General features: G+C 34.9%; 1 protein-coding gene and 1 non-coding gene across 6 annotated transcripts in view; both read left to right on the plus strand.

The window, feature by feature from the left end:
- The window catches only part of SNX13 (sorting nexin 13), a 121,362-nt gene extending 99,744 nt beyond the window's left edge, over positions 1-21,618 (plus strand). Inside the window, exons 19-26 of one of the 5 annotated variants that reach the window (XM_036246212.1) lie at positions 1,636-1,743; positions 2,139-2,249; positions 7,849-8,010; positions 9,483-9,554; positions 12,365-12,510; positions 13,241-13,309; positions 15,311-15,423; positions 18,092-21,618. In XM_036246212.1, coding sequence (XP_036102105.1) covers positions 1,636-1,743; positions 2,139-2,249; positions 7,849-8,010; positions 9,483-9,554; positions 12,365-12,510; positions 13,241-13,309; positions 15,311-15,423; positions 18,092-18,339 — 1,029 coding nt within the window. In that variant the 3' untranslated portion in view covers positions 18,340-21,618. Of the gene's footprint in view, positions 1-1,635; positions 1,744-2,138; positions 2,250-7,848; positions 8,011-9,482; positions 9,555-12,364; positions 12,511-13,240; positions 13,310-15,310; positions 15,424-18,091 lie in introns of those variants that run through there. The other 4 variants (XM_036246214.1, XM_036246213.1, XM_036246216.1 and 1 more) reach the window with 4 other exon arrangements.
- On the plus strand, positions 64-126 carry LOC118620571. The gene has a single exon (XR_004957476.1). It is a non-coding gene; the product is annotated as a U7 small nuclear RNA (small nuclear RNA).
- Positions 21,619-23,278: the final 1,660 nt, after the last annotated feature.

Genomic DNA, 23,278 nt, shown 5'->3' on the forward strand with positions numbered 1-23,278 from the left:
GGCTCTCATCCCTGGTGTCTGTGTGTGTGTCCAGATTCCATCCCTCTTATAAGAACAACAGCCAAGTGCTTACAGCTCTTTTTGAATTTGTCTAGTAGGTATTCTGGTTTTCACCAGAAGACCCTAAAAAAGAACAGCAGCCAGATTAGATTAGGACCAACCCTAAGTGCTTGTTTTAATTTTATCACCTCTCTAAAGGCTCTATCTTCACACATAGTCATATTCTGACATGCTGAAGGTCAGAGCTCCATTTTGAGGAGCTGCAGTTAAGTTCATAACATATTGGTAATGCCAGAATAAACTGTGTGTTCTGTAAAATCAAGTCGAAGTTTAAGAAAGTGAGATAAGTAATATTCCAGGAAATTAAATATCTTTTAGGACACCTTCAAAAATTAAATTTACTTCTATAAAATGTGATTTAAAAAATTAATCCATTGGCCTTTTGATATCCAAGGAGGGCCCATTCTAACAGTTTTGTGAATCACCAGATTTGTGAATATCACTACAGCATAACATTTCCCCTGTAAATTGCCCCTCCACTTTTTTGTTTTTCCTGCCTTGGCTGGGGCAAAAGAACTGCTTTTGCCTTTCATGTGTAACACACAATGAACTTGTTCACATTATAGCTCCAGGCAGCCATCTGATTTGCCTTTCCATTTAGTAATTTATGAGAATCTTCCCATTTAGGGATGAAAATTATCCTAAACCTTTTCATTTCCTCTTCTTTTTAATCTCCGCATCAGGAATGAATGAGTTTTTGAACATGGAATGGCTTTAGAAAGTTGTTTCACTTCAGGATATGTATCACATGGGAAAAGCAATGAGGCTGCTTGAAGTTTCAGGTGCTAGGCTGTTGGCCAGGCACAATCACTAGCTAAATGACTTTACTCTTAAACTGTTAGCAGCTAGTATGATTAAAACTGTGTTTCAGCAAGGCACAGCTGGTTACTACATAGCCGGAGTTTGGAAGGTGCACCCAAATGTTAAGTCTGTAAATGCTAATGGCTTTTAATTTGTTTTTGTTAGTAATCTGCGAATTTATTTATCATGTGGTAGGTGGAAAAGTATCAATGTAGTGCTACAGTTGTATATAGAGAGAGTTGTAATACAGTTATAAGCTGTATTTTTAAATTTCCTCTTCTACTTTTAATAATTAGCCATTATTACAATAATTATTTGAAGTCATCAATATAAAAATATTTCTTTATAAGATTTCTTAACAAGCCAGGAACTCATAACTTTGATCATTAAAAATTTATTTGTTAATACTTTATTCACCAGTCAACGGATTTGTTAAGGACAATATTTTTAAAAACGTTTTATTATAAAAATTTTGAACAATCTCAGAATTAGAGAAAGTATTAAAATGACACCCCATGTGAATAGCACCCATTTTCTTCAGCTATCCATGTTTGTCATTCTTTATTGAAATTACTTATAATAAATAACATTAGAATTGTGGTTTAGACATATTGAAAAATATTTTTCTATTTTCTGACTTTTGCTTAATAAAATATATTGCAAAATGATCTGTTCAAGATGCTTTTGATATGTAAAGAAATTGTCATTAGGAAAATACTTTTCTCTTTTAGTAAAAAAAAAAATCAAGATTATTGAATATATTTTGTCTTCTAGTTTGAAAATCTATCAAGTATATTGAAGCTTCCTGGTAAAAAGACTTTTAATAATATGGATAGAGATTTTTTAGAAAAGAGAAAAAAGGATCTTAATGCATATTTGCAGGTAAGTTTATATTTATTATTGCCCATAGATTTTCATTTTAATGTAGTTAATGAACTTAGTATGTCAAAACATGTTTCATTGAAGAAACAAACTAGAATGTTAGGTTATATGATGAACAGTTGGTGAAAGTAATATTTTGTTTTTGTGTTATAACACTTAAAAGTTTTTTTCTGGGTTATTTTATGTACTTTCTATTAATGTTAAATTTGAAATTAGTATGTGAATAACAGTAGATATATTTGGACAACTTTCACACTAGATTCTCTAAAAGTCAAAATAGCAGATGGGAAGAATATACGTCATACTGTTTATGGTCATAGAATTATTGATGACTTTAACTGTATAATTATTTTTATAAATGTAAAATTAAATTTTGTTACCCTTTTTTCCATCAGTTACTATTAACTCCTGAAATGATGAAAGCATCCCCAGCTTTGGCTCACTACGTATATGATTTCCTTGAGAACAAAGCCTATAGTAAAGGAAAAGGGGATTTTGCTCGCAAGGTAAGCAGACCATTGCCTTGATTTTCTTTACAGATCTATTTTCTACTTTGTTTTTATATAGGAAAATAAATTTATATTTATGTATGTTTTAAGACTAGACAGTTTTATTAAATGTACCTTGGCATATTTATTTTCTATGCTTTATTAAGCCTACGATTGATAGATGTGTCTAATAAGTATAAACTCCTGTTTTTATATGTAGATTAAATCCAGCAGTAGCTTCAAAGAAAGGAAATGATGCATTGAGGAAGGTTCGCCTAAAACAGGTCACACGCTTTCATTAGTTTCAGAAGGAACTGTTTCTTACTAGGAGGAAATGTCTTATTTGGAGTAAAGATAAGAAAAATGTTATAGGCTATGTTTTTCGTGCCTCTTAAGTGAAATCTTTATTATTTAAAATTCCTTTTTGGATACAAGATCTATACTTGGTATAAGATACTAGGTTAAAACAATAAGTGATTAAGTGCCCAAATTGGGCAAGATAGCTTAGTGGATGAAAACACAAACTTTGGGATCAGACAGCTGTGATTCAGATCCCTGGTCTTCCATTTACTAGCTGTGACCTACAACATGTTACTTAACCTTTTTGGTCCATTAGTTTTCTCAAGAAATGAAGGTGTTAATCCTCATTTTAGAGCATCATGTGCATCGATTGAGATAATCTGTGCATTGCAGTGCCTGGCACAGAGCTAACCTGAATACATGTTGGATCTTAGTAGTAGCAGCAGCAGTAATAGCAGCAGTTGGGGAAGCTGGGCAAAGCAACTCTGTGTACTATTTCTGTAACTTTTTAGAAGTCTGAAATTATTTCAAAATGAAAAGAAAAAGAAAAATGGCTCCCTTGCCACTCCCCTTCCCTGCCTTAAAAAAAAAAGTTGAGTTACCTCAAAAAATTAAGGGATGATGCAGGGATTCTATTTATAGGTATATATCCAAAGAAACCTGAAACACTATTTAAAAAAAAAAAAAGGCATTGCTGTGTTCATTTCAGCGTTATTTACAATAGCCAAGATTTGGAATCAGCCCAAGCACCCCTCTGTGAGATCAGCGATTTTCAGCTGGTATACTGCAGCACACTGTTGTGTCGCAAAGTTTTAAAACATGCAGTACCTAACTATTTAGTTAGGAGCACTGACCCCTTATATTTTCAAATAAAACAATTGAAAGCAGCCCATAAAACAAAAGCCATGTGGAGTGAATGAATCAAAATTAAACCTTTTTTTTTTGTCAGATGGGCAAAAAATATATGTTTTTGGTGTACTGCAAAATTTTAGTAATTAGTTTATATATGCCATGAGATGAAAAAGGTTAAAAATCGCAGTTAGATGAGTGGATAAAAAAGCTGTGCTACATTTACACACTGGAGTATTACTCAGTCATAAAAAAAAGAAGAAAATCTTACCTTTTGCAACAGCATGGTTGGACCTGGTATTATGCTAATTGAAACGAGCCACTTATATGTGGAATCTAATAAACAAAATAAACTAATAAAATACAAACAGACTCTCAGATACAGAGAACAGACTGACAGCTGTCAGACGGGAAGGGTTTGGGGGGGCTGGTGAAAAAGGTGAAAGGATTTAAGCAAAGGAGAAAGGAAAACTATGTCATAGACACAGACAACAGTATGGTGATTAACAGAGGGAAAGGGGGTTGGGGGATAGAGGGTAAAAGGGGGATAAGTGATGGTGGAAGGAGACTTAACTTCAAGTCATGAACATTCTATTCAATATATAGATGGTGTATTATAGAACTGTACACCTGAAACCTATATAATTAACCATTGTCACCCAACAAATTCAATAAAAATTTAAAAACACATTAAGGAATCAATACTTATTACAAAATAAGCAAGAATTAACAACTCTAAACAAAATAGTTTATGTGATCATGCTAGGATGTTGGGTTTTAACATCCAAGTGGATATTAACATTTCTAAGTGGAATGTTTTGTTTTAATAATAATTTCCAGGTCATGAACCTTATGGTAGAAAAAAATGTGGTGGTCTTATCTTTGTAATTCATGATTGAAGTGATTGACTTTAAATTCCAACTCTAAATGGTTTTATTGTCAGTAGAAATGCATTCATGTGTTTTATCTTTTTTATGTTTACCTTATTTTCTCTCTGTTAAGATTGCATCAGTTTTAGCCTTGGCCACGTAGCTCAGTTGGTTAGAGCATTGTCCCGATACTCCAGGGTTGCGGTTTCAATCCCTGGTCAGGGCACATACAAGAGTAAACAAATGAATGCATAAATAAGTCGAATAACAAATTAGTGTTTCTCTCTCTCCCTCCTCCTCCCTACTCTTCCTCTGTCTCTCTAAAAATCAGTAAATAAAAAATTTTAAAGATTTTATGATTTTTAAGATAAGCTAATAAGTTGATAACAGCTTTTTGAACTAAAAGAATCATTATGTTAAATGTACATAATTTCTTTTTAGTAACAAACAGTAGCTTTCATTTAATTTAAATTTTTTCTTTATTGATTTGAGAGAGAGAGAGAGAGAGGGGAAGGGAGAGAGAGAGAAACATCGATGAGAAAAAAGATGAATTGGGTGCCTCCTGCATGCCTCCCACTGGGGATTGAGTTTACAACCTGGGCATGTGTCCTGAACCAGGAATTGAAGCGGTGACCTCTTGGTGCATGGCTTAATGCTCAACCATTGAGCCACACCAGCCAGGTGAAACAGTAGCTTTTATATATCCAAATAGTTATATATCACTTAAAAATAAGTTAATGCTGGAGTCTAAAGGTCCTTCTGAATCATTTCTGGAAATCCACAATAACATGCTTTAAACAAAAATAAATCATTGTGGTAATTACCAGGGTTATCTTGATGTCTTTTAGATTGTCAGAGTAATTTTTATGCATATAAAGAATTAGGGATTTTGGGCTACATTTTTTTATTTTTATTTTTTTGCTAAATTATAGTTTAATATATTTTCTTAATTATATTTTACTGGAAATTAAATAGCTATTAGAGGAAATATTTTGTTAACATTTTGGCAGCTATTGAGAAATAATATTTATAATACAATATCTTGATCATGTAATTTGTATAGCTTTGCAAAATCTTTGTCTGATTCCTAGAAAAAGTAACTGACAAGCAGTCTTCTCTGTCTCACACAGTATCTTTCTGTCCAGTTTTATATCATGGTGTGAGGCATTTTAAACTATAGCTAGGGACCTACATTTAAATTTAAATTCGTTTTTTTTTGTGTGTTGTTACCAATACAAATAACTCAGTGAGGTGGTAATTGAGTTACTAGATAATATCTTTGTAAGTCAGGTAAGTGCCAGCAATCCATAACTTACTCCTCTGCTTGGTATTTGCAAGTTTCTTTCTTTATCTGTTTTAAGACAAATCTTGTTTTTAGAAATGATATATGATGATGGACTCTGCTTTTATGTTTTTAAAATTCTACTTCCTTCATGGTTGGGCATCACAGTCTTCTGCGGTTTTTCTATCCTGTTTGGTTCCCCACGTCTCCATCCCAATACAGAGGCTTGGGCTTTACCCCGAGAAACTGGGGAAAGAAAAAGAAAAGAAAAGATAGAAAAGTGGGTGGGGGGCGGGGATAGAGAAATGGGTTCTGTAGGTCTGGGATGGTACACAAGCAGCTATTTTAAATAATTTTCTTTTTCTTTTTTTTAAGATTTTTTTGTTGATTTTTAAAGAGAGAAGAAGGGAGAGGGAGAGAGAAAGAGAAACATCAATGTGAGAGCAATATTTTTGAGCCTGAAACTTGGGCATATGCCTTGACCGGTAATCAAACTGGCAATCTTTTTGATGCACAGGTTGACACCCAACCAACTGAGCCACACCAGCCAGGGCTTAAGTAATTTTCTAATTCTTGATATAGATTTAGGTTCTATCAGTGGTATTTTATCCTCATGCCTAGATAGTACATGAGGTTGTATTTCTTTAATCAACTCTAAAAGTTGTACTAGTTGAATCCACATTTCCACTAAACCTATGTTTCTGAAGTGTAAGATATATAAAATTCTAAAATATTTTTGAAGATATTCAAATAGTTTTTAATGTAGGTTGTGGATTAAAGTGAAGTGCATGCCTTGTGTGCTTCTGAAATTCCACCTCTTCTGTGAAGAATATTAGTAGACAGGTGGCAATTTTCCCCCAACCTGTGCACTTTAAATGTGGTATTCTCATGTTTATCTCTCAAGTATTCTCCTTGTGTTCCGACGACTTAGTTCATTTATAATGTCATTACAGTTAAAAAAAGAAAACTCTTGGCAATATCAGTGTTGGAAATAATGTTCTGATTGATTTGGGTACTGTCCTAGTTAACCAAAAATTATATATAGAATTAAAATTACACGCACACAGTTTTATACTCACACACACACATAAGCTCACATGAACACACTAGAATTAGCTTCATCTTTTATCATTTTATTTCCATATCTCTCTTCATCAGTGGTGGTGGTGTTCAAACTCTTCTTCATCCTCACTTTGTCCTTTGGTTCCACTCTAAAGTGTTTTACTTGGACAGTGTTCCTCCATGGGTTGTATATTCTATCAAGCATGTCTGTAGCTCTTTTGGTTCAGTTTAAGCCAAGGAATAACTGAATCTCCATCCCTTTTAGTTGTCTTGAAATTCATTTTTTGTTGTTATTACTGTCTTAGTCTACCTTTTCAGAGTGTTTCCCAAAATCCTGTATTAACATTGTGCTGTGTTCCTTAAATAGTGGGGTTCCATTTTGGAGGGGTAACTATTTGTCTTTTCTTTTTGTATGGCACATAATTTGTTTTGTTTCTGTGGTAGTGTTAATGAGACTCAACACTTTCTGGAAAATATTCTTGTATGACTGGTTTTGTCCCTCCTGCCCCCCTTTTTTTGTAAGTCTTGGAATGTTCTGTAGTCAGCTACTTTGGCTTTTTAGTTGCTGGTCCCTTTACTAATTGAAATGATCTGACTTTTGTACAGTACCATATCTATTTTAGTGCTTCCATATCCTCTGAGGATTATTCCATTTTCTATCTCTGATCATATTTTCTTTTATATTTTTTGTGTTCTCCTTACTAAAATATGGTTTGCATGTCTGGTTTGTAACTTCTCTCTTATTCATAATGGGTTTTAAATTCCCTCCATAGAATGTGTGTATCCTAAAAATTAATTTTAAAGTCATTTGTTAGTTATTTCAACTTTCAGTTTATTTTATAGGCTTATTTACTTTTCAGTATCTCCTTAAAATAGATGTCATCATTGCCTTGAATTGTGGCAGAAAGATGTTATAGCTAATTCCACTTGCATCAGTTTTTGTTTTGGAAAACTGTTTTTTTTAGAATTTTTTAAATAAAGCAGCCAAAGCTTATATTTATTTTCTAGCATTAACATTATCACTCAGATTTTTTAGTCATATATTCTGTGTGGAAATACATTTTTAAGACACTGAAAATACATTTTTAAGACACATTGAAGACAACAGTTATATACTTTGAAAATGAAATGAGCCATTATAATCTGGAAAATTATTGCATCTTTCATATGTTACACTCTGTGTTTTCCCAGGCTTCTCAGTTGAATAACAAGTCTGATACAATAAAGTCATGGTATAATATCTTTTCCCCTTTAGATGGACACTTTTGTAAATCCACTTCGAAATTCTATGAGGAATGTTTCAAATGCAGTTAAATCCCTTCCTGATAGCTTGGCGGAGGGAATGACTAAAATGTCAGACAACATGGGCAGAATGTCAGAAAGATTAGGTCAAGACATAAAGCAATCATTTTTCAAGGTAAGATATTTTCAGTAATGTCTAAAGCAAACTATTTTTAAGTCAACTAAGATTGTTGAGCCCCTGCTTGGATTTACCTATTTCTTTCAGAAGTACAAAGCCCTCTAACACATAGTCTCATAAAGAATTAAAAAACTAAAGAGAATACATTCTTATGAGAAACAGATACTATAAAATCCAGTCACTCCTCAGTCTCTGCTATGGTAGAATTTTAAAATCTATGTGAAACAAATATTTAAAATTGGTAAAGTTAACATTGCTTGTATTGTTTTATTCCACTATGCCATTTTTTATCCTGCAATACTATTCAATTTTATAACAAAACAAGTAAATGCTTTTGTGTAAATTAGTGATACTAGTATTCATCAGGAAACATAAAGACTGCGTTCTCCTGAGTCAAAGGCTCGAAGGGAGGAAATGTCTGTCAGTGTCATCAGCTCTAGGGCCGTACTTGCAGGTCTGTACCTCTGAGTGGTATCGAAGTTTCCTAGGAATCTTTTTTACTGGATTAGCAAATACAGGTAGTGGACCAACTCGTTTGTTGCTTCATAATTTCCACTTTCATAATTTTGACCTAGTTGTTTAAGGTATAATCAAGACTATAAAAGGAAATATATAGCTATTAGTTTTCTATTAGATCATTTTGAATGAAGAGGAAATATATAGAAACAAAGAAATTTTTTTACTGTAAGAGCCAACTCCTAAAATAGTGTGTATCAATCATACTTTTCTATTAATTCTTATACTTTCTCTGATGCTTCATCTTTATTTCTAATCATGGGAAGTACCTACACTGGAATGAGGATTTCCATGCCCTTCTGCTGATAATCATCCATATGACTTCATACAAAAGTCACTGAACTTTTCCAGGCTTCTTTATTTATCCTCACCAATAACATGAAGAGTTATGATAGTGATCTTAATGGTTCTTCCGGTGCTGATAAATGATTATCAGCTAGCACCTGTCTTTCTGTTCTTTTTTTTTTAACCATAATTTACATTATCCAACAATCAGTTAATTAGGTCTGTCACCTTATTAACATACTGTCAAGCTCTCTGTGGTAAAAGAAAGAAGATTGGAGTTCTGTTCCCTGGCTGTGAATGTGTTATTAACTTTTGGTCTCTAAACCATTTAACCTCTCTTAGCTTTAAATTCTTCTAAAAGATACGGAAATTTGACCAAGTAATCTCTCCTTCCAACTAAAAAGTTAAGTGATTTCTAAAGGGAAAAAAATCTGTCAGTAATGAAATAATCACCCTTTTATATTTGGTTTTGAATTTTAGATGGTTAATACTTTAAATATATATATACACACACACACACACACACACACACACACACTTTGTTTATATATTGTCCCAAATAGCAAATCAAATGTAATTTATTATGTTTGATAATCATTTTGGTTTATTATATTTTGTTCTTTCACTATCTGCGTGTTTACTTCTTTTTTTTTTCTTTTTAATGTTAGATGCCTCCTTTAATTCCAAAGACTGATTCGGATCCTGAACATTGTCGAGTCTCAGCTCAACTTGATGATACTGTGAGTTAATTTTATTTTTGGTAGTATTCAATTGTGATTCAAATCATACTTGACAGATCTTTTAAACTTTTTGATGAAGTACAATAATGAATAGCTGTCATATGCATATACTGTAAGTGTTGGATTTGATGAACTCTTACAAACTGAACATGCCCATGTAATCAGCACTCTAAACAAGAAACAGATTGTTGTCAGTACCCCAGAGCCCCTAATGCTCTCTTCCTGTCACTGTCCTCTCCCCCACCACGGGTAATCACTGTCCTGACTTCTACCCTGCTTTTATACTTTATATGTAAATGAAGCTATAAGGTATGTACTCCTTTATGTATGGCTTTTTTGTTCAACATTGTGATATTTGTTCATGTTGTTTTGTGTGATTGTAGTTTATTCATTCTTGTGGTCTTACAGTACTCCATTTTGTAAATATAATACAATTTATTTGTTGTATTATAAATGGTACCCTATGAACATTCTGGTACATGTCTTTTATTTTTAATCCTCACCCGAGGACATTTTTTTGCATTTATCTTCAGATAGAGCAGGGGAGAGAGAGAGAGAAACATTGATGTGAGAGAGACACATCGAGTGGTTACCACTCACATGACCCCAACCGGGGCCGGGGACGAACTGCAACCCAGATCCGTGCCCTTAGCGGGAACCGCACCCGGGACTCTCTGGTCTGTGGGCCCACGCTCTAACCGCTGAGCCAAACGAGTCAGGCTGGTACATGTCTTTTTTATGTTTTTTCTTTATTGATTTTAGGGAGAGAGGAAGGGAGAGGAAGAGAGCGATGGAAACATCGATGAGAGAGAACATCGATTGGCTGCCTCCTGCATGCCCCCCACTGGGGATTGGGCCCACAACCTGGGCATGTGCCCTGACCAAGAATCAAACTGGCGACCTCTTGGTGCAAGCTTGGGTCAACGCTCATCCACTGAGCCACACTAGCCTAGCAAAAAGTAAACTTGTTTTTATTGGGTCTATACCTAGGAATAGAATTGCTTGGTCCAAGGGTATGCAAAAGTTCAGTTTTAATAGATACTGTCCAATAGTTTTCTAAAGTGTGAGTCCCACTTACACTGCCACTAGTGTATGAGAATTCCAGTGGTCCACAGCCTGCCATTGTGTCTTTTTAACTTTAGCCGTCTGGTTTTCGTATCTCATGTGGATTTTCATTTCTCTGATGACTGTGTGAAGTGTTAAACCCCTTTTCATATGTTCATTGGCCTTTTGGGTGTCTTCTCTTCAGTTTCTAGCACTTTCCCTCATTTTTCTGTGGCTTGGCTGTCTTTGTCTTTTGATCAGTAAGAGTGCTTTATGTAATCCGAATATTGATTCTTTGTCAGGTGCAAGTGTTTGTGCACTGCACATATCTTCTTTGTGTGCTTTTGTTCACTGCATATGCAATCTGTGTCTGTTGCAAGGTCATAAAAATACGCGATTTTCTTTCATATTTGTTTTTGTTTTACCATGCTAAAATTTGTATTTGGCATTCATCTAGGGTTGATTTTTGTGTATGGAATGAGATAGGGGTCCAGTTGACCGAAGCACCAGTTACTGAGATGGCCCTCTTTTCCCTAGTGTCTGTGCTTTTCCTTTGTCACAAATCAGATTAATGTATAAGTTTGGGTCTGGGCTCTGTGTTCTGTTCTATTAGGCAGATTTATTTTGGTTATAATTATCTCCCTTCAGTTTCTCATTAAATGTCTTTATGATAAACTGTCTTTATATTTTTGTTTTTCAAGAATAGTTCAGAATGTTTTAGTATGAGTTGTGCTCATATAATATCCATAACCTCATACAAGGGTTTTTACCATTTAGACTCTTATTAGAATAGTCTTGTGTCACCAAACTCGAATATACTTGATCAGAGAATAGAACAGTATTTATTTTGCCTCACTAATGACATGTCTCTCTCCTCACTGCCCCCCCATCTACCTCCCCGTGGTCAAGCTATGAGCTTTCAGTATGTTGTGAAGGGAAGGTCCATTGAGAAAATGTTTACAACTCGACAGAGAAAATGTGTGATTTATGCTGTTTTCACGATATTTAAATTATAGCATTGATGAAGAAATCATTGGAGAGAATATTTTGGTGATGAAAGAGTTATAAACTTAACTGGCACTTATATGCAGTTTTGTTGCATTTCTAAATCTGCACCTGTTTTGGCTTTATATATATTTTTTCACATCAAAGCATTCTAGTTGTCTTCCTTTACTTTTTACATTGTTAATCAAATATCAAAAGTGTTCACATTTTTACTTGTTAAAATGTTAAAAGAAAATTCTAGTAGTTTAGTAAAATAAGTCTTATGTAATGTTATCTTAACTGAGTGCTGGATTTTATTAGTTCTTTTCCCTGAAAGTACCTAAATACATACAACTCACTAACCAAGCAAAACATATTTTTCTGTGTAGATTGTGTTTTGTTGTATTAAATAAAAATAAATGTTGAGAATGTTTTGTTTTTTTGAAAAAGATGCCCCAAGAAATAGGCAAAGAGGCTAGTATATGCCTTATCAAATGAGTACAGACTCTACTAAAAGTAAAAGAGCCAAATCATCTTTCCCCAAGACTATCATCATAGTTGTGGAATTTGCTCATCATTATAGGGCTGTAAAATTCTGTGTTCTGTCAACATGACTTAAAAATGTCTTTTCATAATTAGAATGAAATGTCAGGTTATGAAAGCTGTAGTATAACTTGTTCTCTGACCTGTGAAATAGTAGCAGTCATTTTGTAAGAGTATCCATTTTTGGTAGATAGATAACTCAAATAAACTTATGCTTATTTTTTCTCATATATTTTCAGGTGGATGACAATATTCCACTTAGGGTAATGCTGCTTCTCATGGATGAAGTATTTGACTTAAAAGAGAGAAATCAGTGGTTGCGAAGAAATATCAAAAACCTACTTCAACAGCTCATTAGAGCCACATATGGTGATACTATTAATAGGTACCACATTTTTAAATCTTTTTCCCCCCACTTAGAGCTGATCTTAGCTTTTAAACTTTTACTTCTGAAAGTAGATTGTTTGACCTTTATAGGAAAGAATTTTCTTCTCTGGGCCTTTTAAAATTATTATTTTTTTATCCTCATTTGAGGGTACTTTTCCATAAACTTTTTTTAAAAATATTTTTTCTTTATTGATTTTAGAGAGAGGAAAGGAGAGAGAGAGAGAAACATCTATGAGAGAGCACATCAATTGGCCGCCTCCTTCATGGCCCCCAGTGGGAACTGGGCCCACAATCTGGGCATGTGCCTTGACCGGGAATCGAACTGGCAACCTCTTGGTGCATGGGTCGATGCTCAACAGTGAGCCATACCGCCCAGGCTCCATAAACTTCTCTAGATAGAGTGAAAGGGAGGGAGAGAAAGAAAAACATTGATGTGAGATAGACACATCGATTGGTTGCCTCCTGCAGGATCCCAAGTGGGGTCGGGATCAAACCTGCAACCCAGGTACGTGCTTTTGGCCAGGAATCCAGCCCAAGACTCTTTGGTCCTTGGGCTGATGCTGTAACCGCTTAGCCACACTGGCCAGGACGCCCTGGGCCTTTTAAGAACATTATAAAGCAGTCTGTTTCTCTGAGAGATAAATGTATTTACAAATTATACATGAAAGGAGTGTTTGTTTTATTCACCTTATAAAATTTTGACCTTATTGAAATTTCTTTACTTTCAGAAAAATAGTAGACCATGTTGATTGGATGACCTCACCTGAGCAAGTAGCGGACTTAGTGAAACGTTTCAGGTATATCTTAAGACACATTCACTTCTTCAGGTAGTAGAGAGTTTAGCATTGTTATCGCTACTTAACTTGTATTGCTTTTCTTCCTGGTCATAAGGTTGGCTTTAGTTATCAAAGATGAACCAAAAGACTTGTAAGAATTGTAATAAACGTTTTGACATGGGCCTATTGATCTTTGTTTTCTTTAAAACCAGAATAGAAAATGGTTTATAGAAAATTCTTATAATGTTAGGCTACATTTTATTTATCACAGTAAAATGGCTTTAAAATAGTTGAAATATTAGTGTGGACAAGGCATCAAGGCATGGTTGTATAATCGAATACTTACTGTTGAGGATTAATTTTTCTCACTTATATTTGCTAACCTTGATTTTAAATGAAAATTGAACAAATATGTATGTCTCTGGCCATAGTATAATATTTTAATTATTTGAACCTCTAAAAATAATACAGATTAAGAGCAGTGAAACTTCAGTTTATATGTTCACTCTACAAAAATATTCTGAGCCCCTCCTCTGTGCCTTTTGCCAGTCCCCGGGGACTCAGAGATGCAGTTCCTTCAAGAAAAGCAAGGCATAGCGGAGAAATAGACCTCTTTTCTAGGAGTGAAAGATAAGCAAGGCATAAAATACTCATGGCATTGTGTATTTTGAAATAACAGAAGCGAGAAGGGAGCTATCAGTATTGAGCACTGTTTGCTTGGTACTATGCCAGCTACTTTATGTACACTTCCTACTTTATCATGTTTCACAAGGAAGGGATTTTTGTCTCCCATTTTGTTATGAGGAAATTGAGGATTTGGCAAGTTAAGCAGCTTACCCAGCGGCTTGTGTGCTGGAAGTTGGGAACCGGGTTTCTCTAATCTGAAGCTACATGTTTCCTCACTATACCATTCTGTTTCCAAAAGTTGGACCACTGCCCTGGCACATTGATTCTGTTTTAGGGTAGGTAAATGGCATTCCTCGGGAGCAGTGATTCTCAACCTTGGTTGCACATTGAAGTCTCTTGGAAAGCTTTAAAAAGTACTGGTGCTTGGGTCCATCTCCAGAGAGTCTGACTTAATTAATCTGTTGGAAGACCTGAACGTTTAAGATTTTTTAAAGCTCCCAGGTGTTTCTAATGTGTAACGTTAAGAACGACTGCTCTGGGGATTCTCTCTCCTTGAGACCAGATTCCCAGATGGAAGCTTAGTTATTGTGCTTAAATTCCTGCTCTTGGCCTCATAAATAAGGAACAGGAATTAAGCAAGCTGTGAAAGTGAGGGAGAGTGGGTAATAAGTGTGAAAGGAACATTGTAGTGAATCCAGCTGTAAGGTATGGGTGCAGAGTTTCTTTTATGTTGACTTAGTTACAAGGGACCTGAGGAAGATGAACTCTAAATTACCCAAATTCCGAATCTCATGGGATTGTATTTCATTTTTTTGTTAATCCTTATCTGAGGATATATTTTTTCTATTGATTTTTAGATAGAGTGGAAGGAAGGGAGGGAGGGAGAAACAGTGATAGAGACCTTGATTGGTTGACCCTGACCAGGGCTGGGTATTGAATCTGCATCTCAGGTACATGCCCTTGTCTGGGAATCGAACCCATGACCCTTCGGTCCTTGGGCCAACACCTTAACCGCTGAGCCAAACCAGCCAGGACGTGGGGTTGTATTTAGATGAGATGTTCAGTCTCAGTGAGATGAGAGGCCTACTTTGAGTTTAAATGGCTGTGACATAGTCATTTATATATTTAATTTTTACTATTTTTATTATTTGTTAGTGTTTATAAGTTATTTCAGGGAAGAATTTTTTTGTATCTTTCTTGTGTATATCCTTTTACACCTGAAATTGAACCTTGTACTTAGTTACTATTTGTTGAATATCATACTTTTAAAAATTTAGAAATGTTTCCTCTTTCTGTTTCCATTTGTGTTTTCTATAGAAAATTGGAATAATTTTACCAACTTGTAGCATTAGAATATGAAAATGGTTACAAAATTTATTTATTCTTTTTAAATAGAGATGCCATTTGGCCAAATGGCATTTTAGCGGAAACTGTTCCATGCAGAGATAAAGCTATCCGGATGAGAACAAGAATTGCAGGAAAAACTAAATTACTATCAATTATGCCAGGTGAGTGAACGTGTTGGGTAAAAAAACCTCATTAATTTGTGGTTCTTCCGAATTTTTATCATTGAGCATACTAGTTTGATTATAATAACTACCATTCGATTGCTTACCATAGACTAGGCACTGTTCTGGCATTTCTTGTTTTTTCTTAACCAACCTCATGACAATAGTGTGAAGCTAGACACGGATACTGTCTCAGCTTTATGCGTGAGGAAACGGAAGCTCGAAATGTTTAGTAAGCACCCAGAGTTTATCGCTAGGAAGCAAATGTTGGGATTCTGACAGCTCTGAGTGACATGAAGGCCACTGCTTTCTGCCACGTGAAAAGTGGTGCTTTCAACCACTTCACTTTGCTGCCTTGACGCATTCTGAGGGTAAGTAGGTGATAAACGAAATATGTAACAGACTTACGGCTAATGAAGGAATCTGAAGTTTGAGGAAGAATATTTGTGCTACTTAAGAGAACAAACCAATTCTTTCAAAGGATCCCTTTATGTAGGAACAACTGCTTGATCCATTATTAATCTTTATTAAAACATGATCCCAAAGAAAGTACAAATAGTAGCACTCTGTTGATCTTCTTTGAGTTATTCTTTAGAACACTGCTATTTACTAACCTAAATTCCCTCTGTCTCTCTTATCTTCTCTCAGTATGAGAGGCAGACTGTGTGATATGATAAGCATTTTGTGTGGCTGGGTGGTTATTTGGATCCTTCTTTGGTTATGAATATCCTTGAAATATCTAGATATCTTCTCTCCACATTTAAATTATGGATGTAGAAAATCTAAAAGATATATTTGCCAAGTTCTTTAATATCACCTAATACCTATTTATTTTTCTATAACTTAACACTAAATTTTCATCATAGATTTTAATAATCAACTTCCTGTTCTGTCAGTTAAGTTGGAAATTTGCCACATAGCTATTGATTCTGCCCTATAGACTGTATTGTTGAATTTGGAGATAAAAAGCAAATTATAGAAATAATATTTTAGAAAAATGAAAAATAATAATTTAAGATATTATATAATAAACTGTGAGAATAGATTAGATTGTGCTATAGACTGGGTTATACAACTGGAAGAAGCCTTAATGCATTTATTCAATAAATATTTTTTGAGAGCATATCATATGCCAGATACTATTCTTTCACTATACTAGTCTTTGCACTAATCTTTGCCTTCGTGGAGCTTACACTCTAATAGGAGGACACAGAAAACAGACCAAACAAAAAAATATAACACAGTATGAGTGCTGAGATGACCAATAGCGCAGGACAAGGGAGGTGTCAGATGAGCTGCAGACACAGATGGGGTGACCCAGAAAAGCCTCCCTGAGAAGATCACGCTAGTGTGAAGACTTGAAGGAAGGGAGGGTAGATGTAAAAGTATACGCACATAATCCATCACTTGTTCTTTTAGTAAATTCACAAACTCTTTGTTTTGTTTTGTTTTTTTAATTTTTTTTTTCCTTTATTGACTTTAGAGAGAGAGAAAGGTAGAGGGAGAGATAGAAACATCGATGAAAGAGAACACTGATTGGCCGCCTCCTGCAGGACCCCACTGGGGATCGGGCCCACAACCTGGGCATGTGCCCTGACCGGGAATCGAACTGGTGACCTCTTGGTGCATGAGTCAGTGCTCATACCAGTGAGCCACATTGGCTGGGCACAAACTCTTTGCTTTAAGTGTTGTTATACCCCTAGATAGAAGCATAACTTTCAAAGCTGCATGTTTCTTTTGAAAGCACTAAAATAATATTTACTACTATTGGGGTCGTGATTATGAATAACCAAGAATAATCATACGTGTTGTTCCCATATTCATGTATCTCTGGTGACTTGTTCATGTTGCCTGTGCGTAAACTCCAAACTCGCTCATCCTGACAGTCAGCACTGTCAGTTTTTCATTCTTTTCTCCACTTTCTTAACAGGAACCCTAAAATTCAACCAACAGCACCACCCCATTCCTTGAATCTGCCTGGTTTTTTCCCCTTAGTGCCCACTCGCTCACTGATGTGTCTCCACCAGAGTTAACCCTTCATCTGTTTGTACCTATCATAATCCTGCCCAGGTAGCAAAGTCTGCTTCATTTGTTACTTCCTGGAAGAGAACCTTTTCTTATATTCTCATGTAGAATTCCACCCCCATATACATCTTTGTACTTTTACTATTTTAATGGCACTGTTACTGTGTCACAAGTGTTTTGAGATCATAGGTCAGCTTTCACACACCATTTCCTTACAGCATATTTCTCACTGTGCATTATATATAGTAGGAATACTCATTAAAGCCTTATAAATCCTTAGCATTATAAGGATATTGGTTATTATAAATCCCCATTTTACAGATGAACAATCAAACTCAGGATAGGTGAGTATTATATAGGTGTTAAGGGACAGGACTGCAATTCCAGTTTGGGGTTTCTGAGTCTGGATCCTGCTTTCGCATGTGCTGTCTTTTCTCCCAGTATCTACTGTATAAGTGATTGGATGCATGCACACACGTGTGTAATGTTAAGTCTCATAGCTGAAATGCATTAACTAAACACCTACTATTTATTAGTTACTCTGCTGTGTTCTTTACATACTTGATTTATATTAGAACATAGTTTAAGTCTTGTGTTTCCTTTATTTGAATAAAGAATTATGTTTATATTCCCCCCTATGTAGATGAACTGAAGCACATTATTGGGGCCGAGACAACACGGAAAGGTATTCTTCGTGTCTTTGAAATGTTCCAGCACAACCAGTTAAACAGGAGAATGGTTTATGTCTTCTTGGAAGGCTTTTTGGAAACCTTATTTCCACAGTATAAATTCCGTGAACTTTTCAACAAACTGCATTCACGGTCAAAGCAGATGCAAAAATATAAACAGAAACTTCAAACATCTCAAGCGCCTTCTTTACAGAAAAGGTGACACTTCAATCTGTGAAGCTGGTGTTCATGTTGTCCAGAACTAAAGTGTGGACAGTTCTTCTGGGGCTTAACTCATATACTGTTGTGCCTGCACCAGTCTCTTAGTGTCTCAAATAGATTATTAGTACATCCACAGACTGTGGTTCTCCTCATCCTCGTCTGTAATCCGATTACTACCAGGAGAGTTGCTGTGTCTTAAATGATTTGGTGCATATTTTTGCAACATTGAGAGGATACTGCCCCCATCTCAAGCAAGAATGACGTTGGTCTCTTTTGTTTCCAAACTAATCAGCGTTCTCCAGCAGGGACAAAGTGCCAGAGAGTATATGTGAGAGCTAAGGAAGCACAAAACAACAGTTCCACAGATGAATCGGCTAATTTGTTTAACAGTGGGAGACTGTGCAGCGTTCGATTGGAGGGATTTGTTTTGCATAATAATTTTATAGATCTCTTTGGAATTTTGATATATTGTGGATTAGCCAGGTGAATGATCTTTGGAACATCTATTTTGGGTCTGGGGAAAGTGACAGAATGCCCTTAAAGTATGAAGTAACCTTATACCCAAATTACAGCTCTGTGACATAAAATTAAGCCAGTCAGAAACAGAATGATTGGATCTGCTCACTGCTGTAAAACAAACTTGAATTGATCTGTATGTGCTTTAAGGGCTCTCTTGCTCTTACAGCATTCAACCCACGTGCTTGTTCTTGGGTGTCTGGGCACAAAAATCAGCATATGTGGCGCCCGTGTAAGTTTCAAAATTATTGCAGTTTTCTGTACCTTTAAGAGATTACCGTTTATATAGTAGGGGTACCATTTGTTGAAAGGACTGCCAAATAAATTCTGTTATTCTAAAAATATGAAAATTTAAAAGGAAATAGCACTCTATTGAAAGTGACCATATGATAATTTTTGATTGTGTGATCTAGACATACCTTAGGTGATTGCAAAAATAGCAAATCAAAGGATTAAATGAGCTTATTAGTCATATGTAAACATACAAATTCCTAATTCTATTATAGTGTACATATATGAAAATAATGAAAACAGAACTATAATATTTTTTAAAATATGCTTTTATTTATATTTTGCATAATATAAAATTCTACTAAATAAAGTTGGCAAAACCCCTCAGTGTATACATTTACGTCCCTAAAATAATTTTATACCAACAACAACAAAATACCTTTTCCAGTTTTGGAGCCTCTGCATTTCCCATAGTTTTCTCATTCTCCATGTGTCCATCTTGGAAGTCTTTCTATGCCTTGTATGCAGGAATTCTGCATAGTTTTAAATACTTCCATTGACTAAGGGTTTGGGTGTGTCAGCATTTTTTGTTTTAAAAATATTTAACACTAAAACCTTAAAATAGTGAAGCTACTTATCAGACCACTGAGCCAAGATCCTGGTATTAAAAGAATGTCTGGGTGCTTAAGATAAAGGGACAAAGTATTGGTATCCCAGTTATTTGGGAGCTTTAAGGGAACAAGATATTGTCTTGTTTTCACTGAGGTCCTAAAGAGTGAAGCCTAATAACAGAGTAAAGCCTTTCTTTAAAGCTTTATAATAGTAATCATATTTATTAATAATGCTGGTGTGCATACTTGTATGCATCTGTGCAGCGTGTGTTGCATGTCTTCAGAGTTACATAAATGAAATCCCTTTCATTGCAACTTGCAAAAGAGATAAGCTCCTTATTGATGCTGGTGGAAGAAATATTTCTTCTTCTCAGTGTGTCTCCCTGCCCTGGTCCCTCCTCATGCCTGGGCTTTAAAAGTGAGGCTGTGTGAAACATGTCTGTAAAAAGCATCAGCATGGCCCTAAGTGCAATGATTCTCAAGTATATCCCTGCCCAGTTCAAGTATATTTTTGACATAAATGAATCTAAGGGTAAACAGAAGAATTCGTGTAAGAATCTAGCGTGTACATGTGAAAAAACCATTTCTAGATAATGTGAGAAATGCTGGCCATCAACCAGGGAAAGAAATGTCATGTAAGACTGCAGATTTTCGTAACCGAGCCCTGCAAGATAACTGCATCATACCAAAAAATATTTGAGTAAATGGGTTTTTAAAATAATTTTTGCTTAAAAGAGTTTATATTTCAAAAGCAGAAATGTCAAATGGTAGTCTATGTAAGCGCTTGTGCATCTTCTCTGTGCACACCTATGTTTTACATCAGAGAGAGCCGCAGTCATGCTACAATTGGAGATACTTTTTGAATGACTTGGTCAAGCTGAGTGTAAAATATTTAACCCATCAGTCAAGTACAGTGTACCATGTTTAATAAAGTTATTACACTTAATGCATTTATTGCATATACGAATATACATGAAGAGGCTTTATGTCTTCTGATATTTGATTTTTGAATGTGTTTTTTTTTTTTTTTTTTTTAAGTCAGTGGTGCCTTTAGGCAAAAACCTTCAAAATTAATCATTCTTTGGGTTTTCTGATTTTTCAGGTAACAAACTATTTAAATACCATCACTACTAACTTTTAATAGTTTATTCACCTAAAAAATTTGATTGTATAATTTAATTATAGTATTGGATGGGCATTTCCTATAATTAGAGACTTCTGAATAGTTTCTGAAAACAATTGTGCCATTGACCAGTGGATGCACTTCGTTAGCCTTAATTTTTTTTAAAACAAACATAAAAACTTTCTTGACTCTTTCATTTCGCTCATTTTAAGTTGTGCTGCTGGTGTTTGGGAAGAAAATCAGAACAGTTAAGTGTTACCAGAAAGTGTACCAATTTTTAAAAAATTAAGAACAATATAAATTTCACAATCTAAAATTTTAATTTTGTGCAATATTTTCATTTAATGCATGTGTATTTGAGTAATTGTAAAATAAATGAATTTTTAATGTTTTGAGATCTAGTTTAAACTGTCTTCTTAACCCAACAACTTACATTCCGTTGTTGCTGCATCCTTTTATTTAAGGACTTGTTTTAAAAGTCTTTTTTGTCACTCCTTGTAAAATTCTTTTGTTAATAGTAAATTTTGCTTATAGGAGCATGACTCCTGTATTACAAGGGAAAAAATATAAAGAGCACATCTTAGGATTATAATTGTTAAAATATAACTTGTGCATATCATTGTACAGTAAGTGTCAACTGTGTGCCTAACTATCCTATCAATACTCTCCTTCTTTAACAAAGAAGAAACAGCAATCAGAATGTCAGTTATTTTTATTGAACTAAAAAGAAGAGTAAAAATTTTATTTGGTTTGTGTTATGTTTTGTCCATTAGAAAATACTAATAAAGTATTAACAAACCTTTTTGTTGAATTTGTTTAGTAGTAACGTATTTTTATTCCTTTTAAAAATGCTTGCACAGTGGTCTTATTTTTAGTATCTCTGTGTATTTTTCTTTCTTTTCGTTTTAGAAACCAAGCAATGCAGGTTCCAGTTTGCTAGAAGAGCTATGGAGTGATTACTGACTTACAACTAACTGAATTTAATTTTTATTTTATGGGGCAAATAATTCACTACTTCAATGTTAAAGAACTTTATACTTCCTTGGCATTCAGAATTATAAAATAATTTTTTCATAGAGAGATTTATAATAATCCATTAACAATTTTTACTTTATCTCATTTTAATTTATAGTCTGCCTAATATTCTAGAAATTTTAGTTCTGAAAGCAATTGATTCATTACTCAGCAATGTAGCTGAGAGGGTCATAATATTTGCATCCTCCTTAGACTTGTATCCACAGGCTTCTCAGACATCAGATGAGATTACTGCTACCCTACCAGGGACAGGCATACTAGTTCCCAAAATGCATAATGTAAAATATTCATCCCTCTAAGATGTTCTTGGGAGAATAATTTTATATGTTTATGTAACTTATGCAAATCTACATGTTATCCAAAACCCTAAAATGTTGTTCGTAATTCAAATGATCATATCAAAGGTCCTGAAAAGTTTTATAATAAATAGATATGTTTAACTTTGTTTACCTAACTTCCCAAACTTAGTTAACCATGGAATCTTTTGTCATGAACACCTATGAATAGCTTGAGGATAATGTTCCCAAGGAACATGGTTTGAAAAAAAAATCTTAAGAGAAATAAAAGGTGAAGCATCTTTAATTAGGGAATATAAACTCTAGACTGAAAAACCAATGGATTTCGGACACGAGATTTTTATTGTTTTGCCTACCCTTTCAATAATGGGAAGTTCAGTTTTTGGAAGAAAAAGGAGAATATGAAAAATTAACGTCTGATTCTATAGCAGGTGTTAGAATGGAGTCTGGCCCAGGGTACCAGAATAATGAACTCTGAAGGGTACAAAGTATGTCTTATGAGAAGTTGGAAAGTACTCGCCCAAGACCTTGCTGATAGGATTGGAAGAGAAGTAACTAGGAAATGCAGGAGGGAGAGAGAAATGTAATACAGTACAGTTCAGTTTTTTTTTTTAAAATGTGTTTTTATTGGTATTTTAGAGAGAGAGAAAACATCAATTGAGAGAAGCATCCATCGACTGCCTCCTGCACGCCCCCTACTGGGGATCAAGCCCACAACCTGGAGATGTGCCCTGACTGGAGATGGAACTGGGACCTCTCAGTCCCTGGGACGACACTCATTCCACTGAGCCACATGGGCCAGGCCACAGTTCAGTTTTTAAAGTATATGCTAGACACTGACCCATATACAATGGCAGATGCTGTGTTTGCTCTAGGAAAAATTGCAGCAGCTGAGAACCTAGTACTTCATAAGAAAAATTAATAGAATGAAAGTTATAACCTATTCATGTCTATCAACCAGTGCACAGTATGAGAAACATAAAGTGTGACATTTTAAGTTGGTAAACATGACCTTTTACATATTGGATGGAATAAATCAATGGGACTATGTGGTGGAAGTCCCCAAGACTGTCCCCTGGGGCTTCACTAAGGGGTTATATGACTCGGCCTATAGTCATACTCAAGATA

This window comes from Molossus molossus, unplaced genomic scaffold, assembly GCF_014108415.1.
Source record: "Molossus molossus isolate mMolMol1 unplaced genomic scaffold, mMolMol1.p scaffold_m16_p_7, whole genome shotgun sequence".
Lineage (NCBI taxonomy): Eukaryota > Metazoa > Chordata > Mammalia > Chiroptera > Molossidae > Molossus > Molossus molossus.